Raw genomic sequence first — 18,740 nt, 5'->3', positions numbered from 1 at the left:
AACATACATTTTACATACATACAGCAGCTGTCAAATCCAGCTGACAAGACAAATCCTTATTTTGAGCCTTATTTTGAAATGTTAGGCAGAATTTTAAGCAAGATGCACCTGGCTTGTCTTTGTTCAAGGCAAGCATGCCTGGTTAAAAATAAATCAACACTTTTTCGTGCCTATTTGCAAGGTGAAAACATACCTCATAAAACCTAGAGTCACAAAATGTATGTTGAAAAGAGAAAAGAAAGCACTGTTTTGTAACTGAACTGTCAAGTCCACTTGTTGTAGGAAGGCTGTGTTTGTTGCAGCACTACAGTATAGATTCATCATCACCCCTTACAGTATTTATCAGAATAAGGGCGCTTTCACAAGCCAACATTTAGTCCGCTTTAATCAAACTCTGGTGCGGTTCGTTTGGCTGGTTGTGAACGCAGTAATCGTACTCTGGTGCGGACCAAAACAACCGGACCGAGACTGCTTGCGAGAGGTGGTCTCGGACCACAAAAATAGTGATGTTTATAAAGTCATAAACTGGAGGAGACGGGATTTGCGCGTGTGTAAAGTGAAAACATTATCCAAGTCTGCGTTTCCCTGCATAGAAGTGGAAGCTCTCAAGACGAAAAAGATCAATTTGCTCCTTCGTATGCGCCCCTCAGCTAATTATCTTTTTAATTTGGTCTGTTTTTATTTGTGCTCTGTGAAACTGAACCAGGCTAAATAGAAAACAAACCAAAAGTATAAATTTCACTCTGATTCGGACTAGCCAAACGGACTATGGCTTGTGAAAGCGTCCTAACACTGTAAAAGCAATGCCGTCCATAAGAAAAGCATAGTACTGGTATTGATCAAATTGATCTGTCTCTGATTTTGTTTTATGTTTTGTGTTCAGTGCAGAATTTTTAAATGTATTATTAATTTATTGCTTCTTGTCTCACCCTGGGTTTAGCCAGCTTCTTAATCTTCTCAGTCTCCTCGTGGGACAGGACTTCCAGGTAGCGTACGATATGGGGGCTGTCCCACTCATCCTCCTCTTTCATGGGCTTCAGCAGGAGACGAGAGTTCCTCTTACCATCCTGCCAGCGACAGAACAAACGGCTGCGCCTCGCTTCGTTCTGGTGAATCACACAGGATAAACAGAAAATAATATCACCAAACAATTCCAGCTTTGTGAAAGTGTATTTTGTGTCTGAAGTTATTGTAAGCTTGCTGTTTTATGTGTTGGTGTCACTGTACTGCAGGTTCTTGTACACTGCTCTTCAATATTCAATACATTCCTTGATTAATTGTTGAAGCTCTAACTGAATATCAATATGATCTATCTGCTGGATTTAAAATAATTTAGACCAAAAGTTTTGAAAATAAACCATCACTTACAGCAGAAGTTCAGGTACTTTAAGAAAATGTTAACACTTCAGATTGTACGTAAAGATAAAGTACTTTGACTGCCTCTCTGCTAGAGGTCTTTACATCACAGACTGCCTACTTCTTATTTTTCTCTTCATCTCTCACCATTTGGAGCCCCTCTCCTCTGCAGAGAGCCTCATAGGTCTCTCTCTCTGGGAGATGGTCTTTAGGTCTGCGGTAGGTTCCCAGCTGGATGGGCTCCTCAGAGGCAGGCTGGTAGTCCTGGTTCAGCTCCTCGAGCTGCTTGGTCAGTAACCGCTCATAGTAACGCAGGTTTCCTCCTGCCCTCTGGTGGCTGGGCTCTGTCAGTAGAAGACAAATCTGGTTGTTCAGTGGATCAAATCTCAACTGAGAAGTGGAATAACCTGTAGAGCCTAGGAGAAACTGCATTACATGTTTATTAAACTTTCACAGTCACTTACTTCTCCAGCTTTAGCTTTTTCAAAGCTGTATTCATTTATTTAATTTACCCAAGTACTGCACAAACATTGTTTTTCATGCACTGGTCAAATTGGAGATTTTGCGCTATTTTGCTTCCATAACATGTCTCCTTTCAGACTAGAGGAAAGAAAGCATCCAAAATACACATTCAGGAGTTTATTTTACTACTTTGTCTATTTGCGTCTGTAGATTTCTCCTTAATTCACCAAAAGTTAGCATTCTACTGGAGTCTCCCCTTAATTTGAGTAACATTTCTTAACGCAGGACTTTGGCTTGTACTGGAGTATTTTGTGGTGTGGTATTGCTATGCTTACTTTACTATGATCTTAATACGTCCTGCACTGCTAATCTTTAGTGTCACTCTCATGTCCTTTGGTTAGTTTGGGTAGTCACTAACCATTAGTGTTTGAGGTACTGAAGCAGGTACATAATGGAAAGTAGAAAGAGCACGCCCCCTTATGGAGTTTTGTGGCAAAACTCTGAATTCCATACATTTAGAAGACACTGCAGGTGAATGGGTTTAAAAATGTGAACTAACAGATGTCACAATGAAACTTCTTCAGTTGATTACTTACCTTAAGACAATTATTTTCTGTAATACAAGTTTTCTGAAATTGTATGTTTAAATAGGCAAATGAGGCATTATCTAATGATAACTTCTAATGAATTTAAAAGAAATCTACAGACACAAATAGACAAAGTGTAGTAAAATAAACACCTAAATGTGTTTTATTTATGTTTTCTTTCCACTAGTCTGAAAGTAGACGTGTTATTGAAGCAAAATAGCACAAAATCTGACCAGTGCATGAAAAACAATGTCTTTGCCTGGGGTGTCTCCCCAAACTGCTGACAGTCTAAACAACATAAATGAGTAAGTATACTCTTTTCCATCAGTGCTGTAGTACACTGATTGTTACACTGATTCAGTCATGGCAGATGGCCAGTATAAACAGTTTCTTTCAGTACTAATTGAGACCTGCTTTGATTGACAGATTTAACTGGCTTTAGATGTAACAATATTCATGCGGGTGATGAGAGTGACAATTTTTTTCATCCTTTCATTCTTTTTTTCTTGCATTATCTAGTCTAGCTGTTCTCTATGTACTGTGCAGCCACATTAATGTGTTTGTACATATGCCTATTATGTGCATTTATTTACCTCTGACTTTGTATGTGCTTTATTGCTATTTTTGGACTGTTACATTTGTAGCTCTTTTAAACAAATGCAATTTATTGTGTAACGTTTCCCTGTGAAAACAGAATAAAAGTGATGGCTTGCTTAGATTTGATGTCGTTAATCTGGACTATACTTTGCTTCTTGCTTTTCTATATCCTTTACCGTTTCATTTTCTTTTTTGATGTGTGTATGAGCTGTTATTTGTGAATTTTAAGTATTACTTTTGTAGCACTTGATGGTACAAAGTAGGTCTAAGTCTATCTCAATCCATTTCACTTGACATGTAAACAAGCGTACCACAGGTTTAAAAAAGATGGCCTGCAGCTGTCAACACAGCCCTTGATGCAGAGACTAAAATAACAGTTACAACCACAAGCTCTTACGTTGGATGGACAACACCCTCCTGCTCTGGCAAGCACAGAGCACCACTGCAGTGAGAGAGTACTGTAGTGATTAGTGAAACAGCAAGGAGACAACCCATCAATTATCCCATGGTAGAGGACTGCGGATGTATTGGTCAGCTAACTGGTGTCTGTGTGTGTTATGGGAGGCAACTGAAAGATTCAAGTGCTCCTTAAACACAAGTGCTATTTTAGATTCTAAAAAATGAGACCATGAACCCATTCACCTCGTTCTTTATGGTTTAAAAAGACTTACTCAGGCTGAGATAAATGAACGAGAGTTTGTGTGTATTAGCGTGCACACTGATTTGAGCTTATATCTTTTGTCCGTTCACTTGTGTATGTTGCATCTTACCGATAGCCACCAGTCGGCGTGTCAGCTCAATTGCTCGAGGTAGGTCTCCCATTTGGTAAACAGAGTAGCTGAGGTAGTCCAAAATGTCTGCCTTGGTAGCCACAGTTTCCTCCCCAGCATCCAGCTGCTTCAAGGACTGCTGCATCCACAGCACAGCATGGTAATAGTCTGCATCATTATAAGCCGTCTTTCCCATGTCGAAGCAGTCGTCCACCGTCAGTAAGGCGTTGGCGTGCATACCTGGGGTGGGATTCAATACATTTAAATGGCTCAGTATTAAATCTAGAGTGAAGATACTGGTATCATATGAAACTAAAAAAGCTAAGGGATTGATTGGTACCATGTCATGTTAGCTTGCAAAGAAGATTTCTTTTGCTAAATTTGGCGAGGAAAAACTGGCATGGCTATTTTCAAAGGGGTCCCTTGACTTCTGACCTCAAGATATGTGAACATTTTGAGATGAAGAGGGTGAAAACTGTATCTTATTAGATAAAACAGATGTTGAAAAACTGCATAATTTTGCAATGTACCTTATCGCAATACTCAGCATATCGCAAAATGTTTAGATCGTATCGTGACTTAAGTATCATGATAGTATCGTATCATGGGGCCTCTGGTGATTCTCACCCCAGTTACCTACCAATACTATTGCATATGTTTACACCTACTTTTTTCTGCATGGGATCAATACAGTTTGTCTTATCTCAAGTCTTCTTGTTTTTATGATCAACTTATAAAACAAAGTGAGTTTAATTATGGTACTCTGGTGTCACTAGTGCCCACCTGCCTCAACTGTTTAAATTGAGCTTCATCCAAAAAATTAAAAATGTAATTTCTACCTTAATAGGAATCCAATTTGTCACTTTTATCCATTATATATTGGTTTTAAGTTGTTTAGCGGGCAGGTTGAGATATGCAGTCTATCAAATATGGTTTACTGGCTCCTCTCAGCATGAAAAGCAGAGTCAACCAGCACACACACAAACAAAAACAAGCTAATTAACTGAACACAGACACATACCTGAAGAAGTATGCACAAGAACACACCTTCTAATACCTGTGTTGAATCCAAATTGTGTCCAGAATGATACTGAAATAGGAGTGCAGCTCAAACTTAGCAACTACTGTATGCTTCAAGTGCAGCTCAAGTGACCAGTTGTGATTTTAAAGGCAATATGTGTGCAGTTTGAGCATTTCTGACTTTGGCAGCTCCTAGTAGTAGTATAAAACATGACATGGTGCAGACAGCAGTGTATGCTGCTAGTTCTGGGTCCTTGGATCTGTGAAGTCCTTTAAAGCCTTACTGTAATGAAGGGCTGTATTAACAAATAAAGCTGAACTGCTTTAGGACAAGGGATTCAACATGTGTCTGTGTATGATGCAACTATAATGAGTCATTCATTTCCTAACCACATACACATTTATTCTCAATCCAATCATTACCAAGAACTAAAGTATTAACTTGAAAATAACTGTACACTTAACTCCAACCCCACCTTTAATTAACAGTAACTTTATCCTTGAAGGGACTGGTCAACATGACCTAATTTGACAAATATGTACCCTGTCAGGAGGTCCAAAACTCAAACTGCTTTTCACAAAGAGACTAGTATAAACACATCAGTTTAAAATCATTATGGGTGAGTTCAGTTTGCCTTCCTCTCTTTCTTTCTTTCTTTCTTTCTTTCCTTTTACCCCACTTAATATATTCATGTTCACTCTTTGGTTACCTGGCAGCTTTCCTCTGGAGAAGGCCTCAGAATCCAGTTGGTACGTGTCCTGAAGACGCATCAACGCCTTGGCAGCACCCGTCTCATCCTCTTCATCTGGGAAGTACTGTCTGTGTATGGACATGTTGGAAATGAACCCTGGAAAGAAAGTAAGAACAAGTTAATGAATCAACAAATTAATCCAAGGATGACACCCAGCAAGGTACTGTTCAACTCTCTGTTAAGCACCTGAAGTCACATTTAAATATAATGCATGCAAACAAACGGGTTTTGGAACGTGTGATTGTACTTCATGGAAATAAACATGATGGGACGTAATGAGCATTAAACTAATTTCATTGATTTTAATTAATGTAATTTAAATGTATTAAGCAATAAAACTGCAAATAACCCCTTGATTCTAATGGGCTTTTGTCTTTGTAGTTATCCTCTTTGTTTTCCTCTTCTCTCATCCGGTCTCAATGCATTTGTAGCCAAAATTAGCATTGAAAACAAAGATAACAAAGGCTATTGATAATATCTTTGATGTATTCATGCTTATAACCCATTGTCAGTACAAACTTGCCTGACTTTCTGTAAATAATCAGAGCCTCTGTTCTGAACTCAGACGGGCATCTGCGTGACCAATATTATCCTTCCCCTTCTGCCTATACCAATCAATCAATTTAGTTCAGTGTCTTGTATCTGGCTAATGATGACTACCAACAAGTACTATGTATTGGAGAAATATTAGTGGCATCTGTAGCTCAGTGGGTTAAGCGAGTCGTCATTTAACCGCAAGGTTGGCGGTTCGATCTCTGGCTCCTACTGTCTGCATGTTTAAGTGTCCTTGAGCGAGACACTGAACCCCAAGTTGCTCCCCCGGTGCTTTACAGCACCCCACTGCTCATAAACACTTAGGATGCAGAGGTCAAATTTCATGTATGTTTATTGTTTTTTTTAATATTATTAGGTGTGATCCTCCATATTCTTCTTATTTCATCACTATCATAAGTAAATTCTGAGAAATCATAAAAAAAATCCCGAGGGCTGATGTGACATTTTCATTAATATTTTCTATGATTTGTTCGCGTTCTGTGGTATTCAGCAGATGAACCTGCAGTCCAGATGAATGAGCCTATACTGTATATCATGTATGATTGGCAAAGGTCCAAATTCCATCTTTCTTTCTTTCTCAATGTCAATGTTTCTTTTAACTTGCTTAATTGACATGGCATGTGAATACATCCATGTTGCCAAAACATAAAGACGAAAAGAAATATGGGAATGAATCAGTGTTCTAGTCTTTACAAAACTATTGCATTTTATATATTAATATATGAATCTTTAAGATGAAAATATCATTACCTTAGAAGTACTCCCTTCTTTGAACACCTTTAAAGGTATTTTACAAACTGCACTGAAGGAAAAATGTTGCTGTTTTACATAATCCTTGACTCAGGTGGAATATGTTATGGATATCGCTGGTATGGCCAGTATGCCTATCATCTTTTACCATTTGTGAAAAAAAACATGAAAGAGTTTTTATGTGAAACTGCTGCTTTCTTGGCCAGCACTCCCTGGAAGAAGAGATCTTGTATCTCAACGGGACCTTCCTGGATAAATAGCAAAAGATAAATAAAATAAAAAACACTACCTGCTAATGTAAAGAATAGTACAAACATTAAACTAAATCTAAACACTTTATGTCTTCTTTATAAGGCTCACATCTAGTCTCTCTAATCGCACTCATGGCCACGTATACAGATTCACTTGTATGACACACACATGCTCAAGCTATCTGCCTCACACAGACATTCAGATCCAAACACACACACACACACACAGATAGAGAACATGGCCAAATTATGCAGAGATGAGGAACAGCTGGAGCTAAAACATGACACACTTTATTCACTCTCTCTTCATTAGAGATGCAGAGTATTTGAGCAGAGTTCAGCAGAAATTTCCACACTGACTGCATCTATAATCACTCTGCTCACATCCGCTCTAGATTTTATATATTTGCTGCTTGCTTTATGCGCGCGCTGAGAGAAGCCCCATATAAATATAAATAGTGCTGAATGCTTCCCTTCAGATGCATTACACGATGTGTTGTATGAATGCATACAATGTCAATGGAAAGGCAAGAATGAACAGATGCAGATTTGGCCACGGCAGCATAAACTGATGCAAAGACGTATCTGATCTGGTTCAAATTGTTTCAGCTTGAGCAAAATGTATTTCCAGATGTACCACTAGTTAATGCAGAGAGAAAGCAGAAACGGGGACTCGTCTGGAGGAAAATAATATAACTTTCTTTGTACGCTTTGTTCGAGCTGTCAAACACAAAACAGGCACAGCTTATCCCAGGAAATGTCTGTATACTCTCAGTCGGGCAACAGACTCAAAGCTGCATGTGGCCAAAAACACAGAAAATAAAGCAAGACCAACATTTTTTTTGCTTGCCCCATCTGAACGCAGCTTGCTCATAACATGGAGTGGTTTTATAGCCAATCACACAGAGAACAACAGTGTTTCAAGCAAAGCAAAAATAACACCACACTTGTCCAGCTCCACTCCTCCCTTCCTTCCTCCTTCCTTCCTTTCCTTACCATCAGAGGGGTTCTGAAGCACCAGAGTCTCCAGCTCAGACCACTCTGTGTTTAGTCTCTTCATCAGTTTGTAGGCGTTTACTGGGTGGGCCAGGTAGCCCTCTGGGTCAGATGTGGACACTCTGGTCAGAGCATCAAGCTTGTTGGCCCAGCTATGAGACAGACAGACAAAGTGTTGTTACTGCTGTAAAAGCTCCTATACAGATACATTGTAAAGGCATTATACTCATTATACATATTACTTCATATTGACGTAATGCAAGGTAGAAACACTAGACCACTAAATGGTTAAAGGACTGTTAATATTAACAAATCTCTGTGCTGTTGACTGTTGATGAAACAGATATTATTAATATTTATATTACGTGTCAGTGCTATTGAGATGATTTTTTTTGTTGATACCTATACCGAGGGTGTAACGATGCATCGAATATGCAATCCAATATCATTGATGCAAACTGAAAACATCGATACATATCATCAACTTTAAGATACGCTTTTATTTTGAAATTCCCATGGAATGTCTTTGTGACCATTTCCATCCAAGCACCCTTCCTTCCTACAGAGCCCAGTAATAAAATTGTCAAATCCTATTTTAGTTGTTTTTTGTGAGTTGATATCAATGTAAAGGATTGTGTTAAATCGTCATATGATATTGTCTCATATTGATCGCAGGCCCCTAATTTGAATCAAAATCATATTGGAGCGGACTTTGTGATATCAGCAAATATTGTATTGTTATCCAAAGAGTGTATATAATATTCTATCGTGATGAAACATGTGATTTACACCCCTACTTTTACCTCTTTGGGCTTCAAACAGTTACTTAAATGAAACCATATGAGCAGTTTACAGGAGAAATGTCTCTTCGGTGGAACTGCTAACAGCTCATAGGCATTTGAAACATGACAATGAACCCTTAGTAGACTCTGCTTTTGTTGTAAGGGGTCACAAGCCAAAAGTACAATTATCTTAAAATTGTACAGTACTTGAGTGATGTACTTAGTTCACAGTTGGGTTGTTATTCAGTCACAGGGTCCAAATGTACCTTTTGACAGCAGCAAGCTTGGACTCCTCTGCTGCGATGTACTCCCTCAGAGACTGGACCAACTCTTTTTCTGTGTAGATCAGGTCTGTCATTTGGCCTGCAGAGAGAGAAAGATACTAAAGATGAATGACAGGTGTCATTGACGACAAAATCAGCATCGCCTTTCTCACTTAAAAGATGTGTCGCCTATTAATTTCCAGTGTGTAAAAAATGTACTGTATATATTTAAATGTATTTATGTAGTATTTTCTAGACAAATCTTTTCCATTTCTAATTTAAAACTCCATCAAGCAATATTATCTAACATTTAATCCAAGAACACTCTAATGTGAGAGAGTGAGAGAGAACTTTTAAGTCTGTGATTACAGACCGATTTTAAAGGCCGATAAAATGTATTTCTGCAACACTGTTTGTCTCAGACTTACACTGAGGTAAAAATAAATCCTCAGCCACAAAACGGTGGGGCTTTGATTGTATAGAATTACTCAGAAAACTACAGCGGGGCATTCATCCATGAGCCTTTGAGTGGATAGTCGGAGTGTAACGTGCATCTTAAACAATTCCATGGAAACGCTCAGCCATGGATAATTCACAAGTGGTTGCCAGGGAAGAGGAATAGTTAAACACTTTCATTGTTTCTGCGTGGAGACACTATAACTGACCAGCCAAGTGCGGTAGATCAAGGTGATTTAAGTGACTATTTAATGCATACTGTGTATCAAAAGCAGTTTTTATAAATCAGTGATCCTCTTCTCACATATTGGATGAAGAATGTTTATGGGGGATTTCTTTTACAGAGATTTTTCTTTTTTTACAAATTCTATTTAAGGAATCAGTAGACCACAATTATTTCTCTTAAAAGTTCTCAGGGTCCCTTAAAATAAACTCAAGACTTTACTGGCCTCTTAACCACTTCCTCCATCTAAAACCTTTTTTTCATGGCAAAGAAAATGCATGCATTCCTGAGCTCAAAACTCTGTTCTCGTCTACATGTTACATTCTGCTGATGCTCCTATTCAGGGCACTATCCTGTGCACAGGCACGAGGACAAATACACAGTCCTGCCAGTGGTTTCACACCATTAATCTGAACTTGGGGTAGCGGTAATGCAACAAGAAACGCAGGGAAAAAGAAGATTATAAGCTAGTAAACATGGCTTGAATAGGTATCCATGCCTACTGTACCTATACAGGACCATTTGCTTGCATATCCACAAGTGTTTTTGAGATATCCCATAATTAGACAGACTGCTAAATTGAATGTATTGTAGCTTGCAAGGCAACATTCAAGGGTATTTTTTCTGATTGTACAGCAGAATAACAGTGTACTAACAGCCATCTGAGTTTAATATAGATACTAATAGCAAAAGATTGTCCTCAATGTCACAGTGGACCAAATGAAAGCTAGAAGCAGACAAATTTTTAATTTTAATATAACAAAATAACAGGGGAAAAAAGGAGATCTTTAAACCTACTTATGGAGGTGAAGATCTCTGCCCGTGTTGTCCAGCAGCAGCAGAGCAGAGCCCAGAGGACGAAAGACAGGAACTTCCTCATCCTGTCTCTTTCAATAACCTGCGAGGACAAACATAATCACATCACAATCCAGGCTAATGTTCATTTTAGCCTGTCTAGCAAAACAGTTTTGCTGTCGGTATAAATCTATGGATGGAGTTTTGCATATTGTCCTATTCAACTCAAGCTGTGGAAAAGTCCAGCTGTTCCCCCAATTAATATTACGTTCATCCGTAACTGTGATTTGCTTTCATATTGGCCACTACAAACTGACAAACTGTATTTTTATTACCTTCTTATTCTTGAACCACACAGTTAGATAAACTTACAGTTTGCATTACCCGGAGTCAACACTTTATGCGATGATGCTGTGTTTCCCCACTAAATTAGACGATGGTCTAACAATATTCAAAGTTTCCAGTGTGTTTCCTGTGAATGAGTCACTAATCCTGCTGGGAGGCATGCTGTCATAATAGCCTGTATGCCCAGTTCTCATTAACAGAGAATAAGGGAGGACAATGTGGAAAAACAAATAGTGTTTCTTCCTAATAAAACACTCAGTTTCCACAAAATATATGGAGTATATTATGTAATTTCCACCACACAGACATAGGAACAAAATGCATATTCAAAAATCACAAAGAACAATGTACAAACATCTGGTTCATGTACTGTACTGTAAGGTCAGTATAAGTTCATTTGCCTTTTCTTTATTACTACTCTGGAATTCAACGTCGCCCACAGATGTATAATGAAAAAAGTTCATGACTGAATAAAGATCACAGCTTGCACTGCAGAAACTCACAAGTAACTCACTTTCAAATGGTAACCACAAATCAAGTACAACAGGTTAGATCCTTTGAATGCTGAACAAAAATCTAAAGATTTATGTGATTAAAGCTACAATGATTAAATTGCTAATAAATTTTGTTTGGCCACATGGGGGCAGCATCATTGACATATCACTTTTTAAGTTGATGTAGCAAACCTGTTAGCAAACAGTTGCTTATTTACACAACCAGTAGATACAGAGCAACATTATCATTCAACAGGAGTCGTGTTTCTGGCCAAAACAAGTCCAATATTCACTCTTCTTTAGCTCTGTTTTTGGTCTAAAAATATCTGGCTCTTTAACCACTAAATGCTCCACCATGTTCACCAGCTAGTCCCTAACTGTGTCTGCTGTTTGGTGCTGGGAAGGGAGTATAAAACACCCAGCAACTATGCACTAAACATGATAGATTGTTGTTATTAGCCCATTGTTTCAATGTTTATTATGATTTTCTTGTCAGATGTTGCCACATTTCCTTCAGTAAATATATAGTGGTGATATCTAAGACTAAAGCAACATGAGCTGTGTGGACTTCCAGCTACTGTAGAACCAACAACAGAGCTGAAGTTGAAAAAGCAGGACTAAACAATGATGTATCGCCTGGCATAAAGTCTCTGTTCACAGTCCAGCACTGAGACCAGCTTTGTTTGTGATCTCCACTTTCTCTCCTCTTGGATTTAGTCTAATTCTGCTTTACCACATCACTTCTGAGAGATGAGTGTTTACAGGTGCCCAATGCACATACTTCCATACTTCCAAATGTCCCTTGTCTGCACCACTATCTCATCAAAGGCTTAGAGAGGCATTAAAGTGGCACCGTAATTGTTAGTGTGGTAATAACTTGGAGAGGAATCTGCTCCAGGTGAAAAAGAAATCATTTCACTTACATGACACCTGCTGACAAAATACAAGTCGACTCTCTATTGTTGCCAAAATGAGCCACAACAAAGTTAATGCATTACAACAGAGTTTAAGCCTTAAGCCAAAAGACAGTAAGCCATCAACACCAAATGTCAGTTAACACACTTTAAGGAAAAACTGCTAATGGTACAACCAGTTTTCAGTGGATCCTTTGTAAAAAACAAACAAACATGACGGAAGGTAGAATTTGGCTTATTTGTGACAAATGGATCCTTTTAATGAGGCAAACATCAAGACAACCATGCCATATGGTACTAACAAACAGTAGGTGTTACTGGTGAAGGGCTGTGAATGGCTTTAAAGCGTACAACACATCACTGTGAACTCTAATTTCACTTTCACACCTTTTAACCTTGCATGCCTCAAAATGAACTGATACTGGACTTTTACACTTTCTTTAACCCAGTTTTAGCATTTACAATTATAGTTATTGTGCTGGAATGTACCACATTGGGTGCAAGGTTATACTGTAGGCTAGTGTCTGTATAATCAAACATTTCAGAATGGGAGTCTCAGAGCAACACATATTTGGTCTTACTTTTTGGCTTAGGAGTGAAAGTATTTTATCAGTTTTCTCAACATAGATTAGTTATCCTGTCTCATACATGATGTAGAGCTGCAGAGCTGTCCTAACTTGTTGGGAGCAGGTGGGTGAACGATAGGACAGACACGCTGACATACTCCATAGATGTGGCAAAAAAGGACGCTACATTTAAAATAAAATCAAGCTGCCCTTCCCTTAGATATTGAATGGATTTAAGCTTCTTTTGACTGATTATTTCAGGGTTAATCCTTTGATATACAAAACTATGCCTGCTTGTCAACATATTTGCAAATGTCACTTGATTTAACACAAGAAAATACAGCTACAAAATGGTACTAACTCCTTTGCAATGCATGTTGAGTAACTTTCCACCACCTAACATGATTATTGAAAAGACTAAACGCAGATTGGTTATGCATGCATGATCCTTGTGGTCATTTGGCTTGGGTGCACATGGCGAATGGACAGTTCTCTTGGACCATGAAATCAGACCAACATCGGTGCCAAACCATTGCCTAACTTATCTGGGCTGCAAAACACTCTAATTTTGGCCTTCACCTATATGCAAGTGTTGATCTTTCAGGTATTTACTTTAGTTTTTCCTGCATCAATATGCCAAGATCAACTACTGTAGTTAGACTTGAATGTGTTGACTGTACACCAGAACTGAAAAAGACTTCATTAACGTATATTAAGTATTGCAAAACTGTGAAATCTTTCACTCTTAAAAGGAGAACTTCTACACCTTCCTGATAGTAACTGTAAAGCTTCCTAAATGACTCTCAAATCTCAGGGAAGTGTATTCTTACTACTCATTTAGGTTACAGAAGAGTGCTTTAATGAGTGCCAGCCCAGATAACTATTACCACAATGAAAGGACCAAATCTCTCTCTCCTTGTAATTTACAGCCTGTGCGATGGCTCAGCCCAAACACAGTAGTGCCTGTTGTTGCAGGCTGTAACACCCCTGTCACATTCCTGGAAAGAGGCCTGATACATTTACCACCCCGCGTTCCTGACTCCCGACCCTCGCCTGGCATTTCTGGCAAATATAGGGAATAGCACTGAGGACAGGACAGAATATGATATGACGGGTCATGAGAGGACACACTGAGTGCACCATGTCTTCCTGTGCTGCTGACCTGTGTTGTATGTGTTAAAAAAAGCTGATATGCAACAAATCCATCTAGCATTTCCTCAAAAAAAAACAATGGAGGTCAGCAAAAATGTCAGATAACACAACCTTGCTGGAAAAAAAAAACTGTATTCTTACTCATCCATTCTCCAATCTTGGTGTGTAATGATGACAACAACCCACGGGAGCTCCTTTCTGATAAACTATTGGGTTCAAGTTTCTCCAGACTTTTGCTGTTTTACATGGAGGTGTGGCTCCAGATGAGAGATAAGAAACCACACTCTATGGCAAAGCAGGAAGGATCCAAGGTCTGCAATGGGGAAGGGGTTTCTTAGGAGCAAACAAAAGTCATATTCCCAACATCTGTAGTTGTCCTGTTCTTTTTTCCCCCTTCTTTCCTCACTTGACAACAAATCCACAGAGAAAAACCTGGCTGGTACGAGCAACAGATGTCTTGGGTCAAACGAGTGCCAATTGGGGAAGTTATTAAAATACTCTTTATCCGTTTGGAGGGAAAACAGATCAAAACATAGGTCAAAAGGTCTGAGAGAACAGATTAAATATAAACTAATCTTTTTCATCCTTTTCTTCCTGGAGAGTTTGAAAAACATAATTTAATAATAAATGCAAACAAGAGCAACGCCAAGAAGCAGAAAGTACTGGGGCTGATGTGAGTAAGGGAACGTTGTCAAGACAACGGAGGCAAATAGATCAATATTGTTGCAAAAGAGTAGACCCATTTCAGACTTTTTAAAGCCTTGAATAATTGTTGGAAATGCGTTCTACAAATTAAACTTGCCTTTCAGAATCTACAGAATATATTTAACGTGCAGGAAGTGGGATGGTTAAACAAAGATGATTACGATAAAGAAGACAATGACGAAGAAGACGCTGGGACATATGAAAAATAGATGTTCCGATACCATTTTTTCCTTCACGATACCGATTTGGATGCCTGAACTTGCGGTATCGGCCGATACCGAGTACCTTTCTGACACCAGCATGATAAATGTAATATCTGCTTGGTGGCTTTTCTTGCTTGCAGCAGTATCGTGGCAGTTCACAATTTTACTACATTACATTTTGGCAGCGAAGACCAAATTCCAGTAGTTTGATAAAACTAGTCGAGAGTAAGGGATTAGTTATCTATGTTTCTAAAGAAAGGGAGATGCTTGCCAACTCTCTCCATACTGTGAAGCTTGGAAGTGATGTACTGAGATAAACAACAAAGAGTAGATGCTAAACAGGTATTTTTCTGACTGATGTTAATCAGTAAGCAGGACTGGCATGCACCCCACCCCACGCACACAAGCATAGATAAAATACACAGTCATGCTAACACACGTGTGCAGAGTGATACATCCATCCGGACATAATACGCTGCATACGTGCACATACAGTATCCACAGGCCGTGAACATGCTCAGACAATCTCTGCCCGTTAGGCTCAGGGAGATTTAACGCTCTCCACTTGCAAAGAAAACTATTTCATATTCAAACTTGAAACGTGTCATTGCTGTTGCTCTGTGCATTTCAATTTACACAGAATACTTCATCCTCAATAAGACTATGTTTGATTAACATAAACCTGTTACAGATAATTAGATATTTAAGATCTTTGGCTTTGCTGCTGACAGGAAATTTAATTTTTGATTAATTATTTGATAAGACAGCAGATGTCCTGAATGGTTGGTCTCTGCTTAGTATCAGTATGATTCACTCTAAACACTGTCCACTCTGTTTAGGCAGAGTCAAACCAAGTGCACCAAAATTTGATTTGACTTTCACTTCCACTAAACATCACGAGGGGTGAACAACGAACATCATTTTTTAGTTTCGTAGCAATTTTGCAACTTCATACAGCTAACCGACCAATAGAAAGACTACTTACAGAGGCATTTTAGCCCATCCGTGCTCTGAGACGACGGAAGTGAGCATTTCCAACATAGTTTAGCTGACAAGTGAACTAAACATCCAGTTTCGCTTTGGAAAGCATCTGCCAAATGAATGCAATGTAGTGCAAGTCCAAGATTTCTGCTGACCATGTGTGTTTGACATTCAGGCAAATTAGTTTCAGATGCAACGAGAGCTGAAACATATGTAGCTATATCGCAACTAAAAATAGGCTGGATCTATTCTGCTTTGAGGGACAGCCATTTCTAAATCTCCTCCCAAGCCCCTGAACATGACTAAACATCCCAACGTGGCAGCATCGGTAATCTATTACCAGAACGCTGTGTTCATCTCCAGCTCCTTCATACCACAGGGTCCCTGTTTACAGAGCATGACTCATTTTAAGCCATGTATTACCATAAAGAGACAGACAGGCTCGTAGTTGCACACATTAGTTTACATAAAGCAACACACGCACATTTTTTATGTGCAAGAGTACAAACACATCCTCCACTTGCAAAAGCTTTTTTCTGGTATGTAAACACTGAAGGCGTATATAAATAATGTTTAATAAAAGACAGTAATATTGTAATAAATATAAATCACCGAGGCATTTAGATAAGCATTGCTTCAATATTATGACAAAAAAAGACACAACCAGACTAGGACACTGGCTGCAACTTACTTAAGGGAATGAAAATAGACATAATAGAAAAGGGGAGATCGTCAGACAGAGACTCACGTAACTTAATAAAGCAGTTCTCTTGTTTCAGCTGCATCTAGCAAGACATCATTCTCTTGAGAGTGCATGTCACCTGCCTTCCAGCCCAATTACTGCTGACAGATTTATGGCATCCCTCCATTTGCTGCCTTCCATTTGCCACATCCAATTATTGCCATTGTACTACATAAATCGCTGCAGGGCATCATGTATTCACCTGGCGAGCATACATCCCTTTATTCTGGGACTGTGTGTACAGGGATATTTTGTGGCATTATTTGCCAAGAGTGGACAAAGCCAATGTCCTTCCTTTTGGAGTTGTGTCTGAAAGGACCTTCAGTGAGTGAGACAAGAGAGGGAAATGGAGAGTAGAAAGAAATACTCAAGCACAGCAAAAAATTAATAAATGAATAAAAGCTAATCAATATTAGTTTATGCCAGAGATTCACACAAGTTTACGACAGAGATATTAACAAGTTTTCTTTCCTGAGAATTAGAAGTAGGCCTATTTAACATAAAATGCTATTGCAGTGTACTTCTTATTTTGTTATTTCAGTCTTTAAAAGTCACAATGCAGGAAACAAAGTCTCTGAAACTCACAATTTTCTGGGGGAGGACCCCCTGACCCCACGCTTTGGTTTTGAAATACTCCTTATTTTTTTAAGGTCTCAAGGTTGGCAAGTATAGATAGATAGGTAGATAGTAACTTTATTGATCCCGAGGGAAATTCAAGTTTCCAGCATCACAGTTCCATAGTGCAGAACATGTTAGTAAAAAGGCAGTAAAAAAGTTAGTAGTACAAAGTATAAAGTACAAAAATATATATACCAGATATAAAAATACAAAGAGAATATAGTGAATATAGTGCAGAGTAACAGCTGTGATATAGGACTATTAAAAAAGTGAATATAGTGCAGAAAAGACTCTTAAAAAATTAATATAGACTATGGTATGGTATGGTATGACTATGAGTGAACCAATTGTTTAAGAAAAAAAAATATACACTGCACCTGACTTTTGGTGAATTGTAGCTGGGTAAACTATATATAAAGGATTGTTGCATTGCTTCTTGCCTTGCAGACTGGGAGCCTGCTCATCGTCTGCAGCTGGATAGTAGAGCAGTCCCGATGACGTCACACAGTTGTTTCTAGAAATTCCCAGCACTTCAGCTCTTTCTGTTCTCCCTTCCATGAATATATCCTTTGCAGCCTGTGTGTTTCTGAAGGCTGCAGACATTACTGCGCCAACATTAAAAAAAAAAAAAACTCGTCCTCTTTAAAAGAATGTGCGTAGTAAACAATGACATGTCCGAGATGCTCTGACACAAAAAGTTTGCAACAAAGTTTCAAAACATTCGATGCGAAACATTGTAACCATGACAGCCTCGCAGAATGTTACAATGTAACAAACATGTCGTAAATAAACACAGAGCTCAGCAGAGTAACGAGCGGTTGCTACTTTACGTTCTCGGTACCACAAAGGTCCTAATAAGAGTCTGGTATCCAAACCTGTTGGACCCAGTTCTTGACAACCATCCAGCATGTTCGGTATAGACACATCCAGCTCTACCATTCAGCACCCTTTCTCCAGTGATGTAATAGATGCAATATTTAACGTTATCTTACCTTTATTCTCTTGGGTCTTAAAAGAGTAACGTCACATATGTGGACGCACTTTCACTTGGCACCCCGGGGTTGTGAATAGGACAGACAGACAGAGAGACAGAGAGGGATTTCACGTTGTAGACGCTGCCACGTACAGAACCTCCTGGAGGGCTGACCGTAATACTGATAAGAGACGCGCAGGGACATTCTTCATCAGGGTTGTATTATTGTGTTGCACTCAAGTGCGCCTCGTAAACTCCCCATTTCTGAGCTTTAGGTTGGCAAAAACAATATTTCTTTACACAGTAAGGGGTGTTGAAGTCCCATTAGGTTTGTGCTATGTTGTTTTAAGATTAAACAATACCAGGATACCGGACCCATTAATGTTTTAAGAGCCAGTGGTGGAAGAAGTACTCTGATCCTTTAGAAATGCC

The 18,740-nt window shown here is 38.9% G+C and overlaps 1 protein-coding gene across 7 annotated transcripts in view; it reads right to left on the bottom strand.

Annotated features, from left to right (window-relative positions):
• The window catches only part of p4ha2 (procollagen-proline, 2-oxoglutarate 4-dioxygenase (proline 4-hydroxylase), alpha polypeptide 2), a 30,538-nt gene extending 12,050 nt beyond the window's left edge, over window positions 1-18,488 (bottom strand). For 3 of the 7 annotated variants that reach the window (XM_074610986.1, XM_074610991.1, XM_074610990.1), the window contains exons 1-8: window positions 18,328-18,488; window positions 10,619-10,718; window positions 9,145-9,241; window positions 8,097-8,248; window positions 5,503-5,640; window positions 3,773-4,012; window positions 1,504-1,700; window positions 930-1,106 (exon numbers count right to left, since the gene is read on the bottom strand). In XM_074610986.1, coding sequence (XP_074467087.1) covers window positions 930-1,106; window positions 1,504-1,700; window positions 3,773-4,012; window positions 5,503-5,640; window positions 8,097-8,248; window positions 9,145-9,241; window positions 10,619-10,700 — 1,083 coding nt within the window. In that variant the 5' untranslated portion in view covers window positions 10,701-10,718; window positions 18,328-18,488. Of the gene's footprint in view, window positions 1-929; window positions 1,107-1,503; window positions 1,701-3,772; window positions 4,013-5,502; window positions 5,641-8,096; window positions 8,249-9,144; window positions 9,242-10,618; window positions 10,719-16,919; window positions 16,950-17,775; window positions 17,907-18,327 lie in introns of those variants that run through there. The other 4 variants (XM_074610984.1, XM_074610987.1, XM_074610988.1 and 1 more) reach the window with 4 other exon arrangements.
• Window positions 18,489-18,740: the final 252 nt, after the last annotated feature.

Source organism: Sebastes fasciatus, chromosome 16, assembly GCF_043250625.1.
Source record: "Sebastes fasciatus isolate fSebFas1 chromosome 16, fSebFas1.pri, whole genome shotgun sequence".
NCBI lineage: Eukaryota > Metazoa > Chordata > Actinopteri > Perciformes > Sebastidae > Sebastes > Sebastes fasciatus.
The sequence above is the reverse complement of the archived record's forward strand: the minus strand, read 5'-3'. Positions and strand labels throughout refer to the sequence as shown.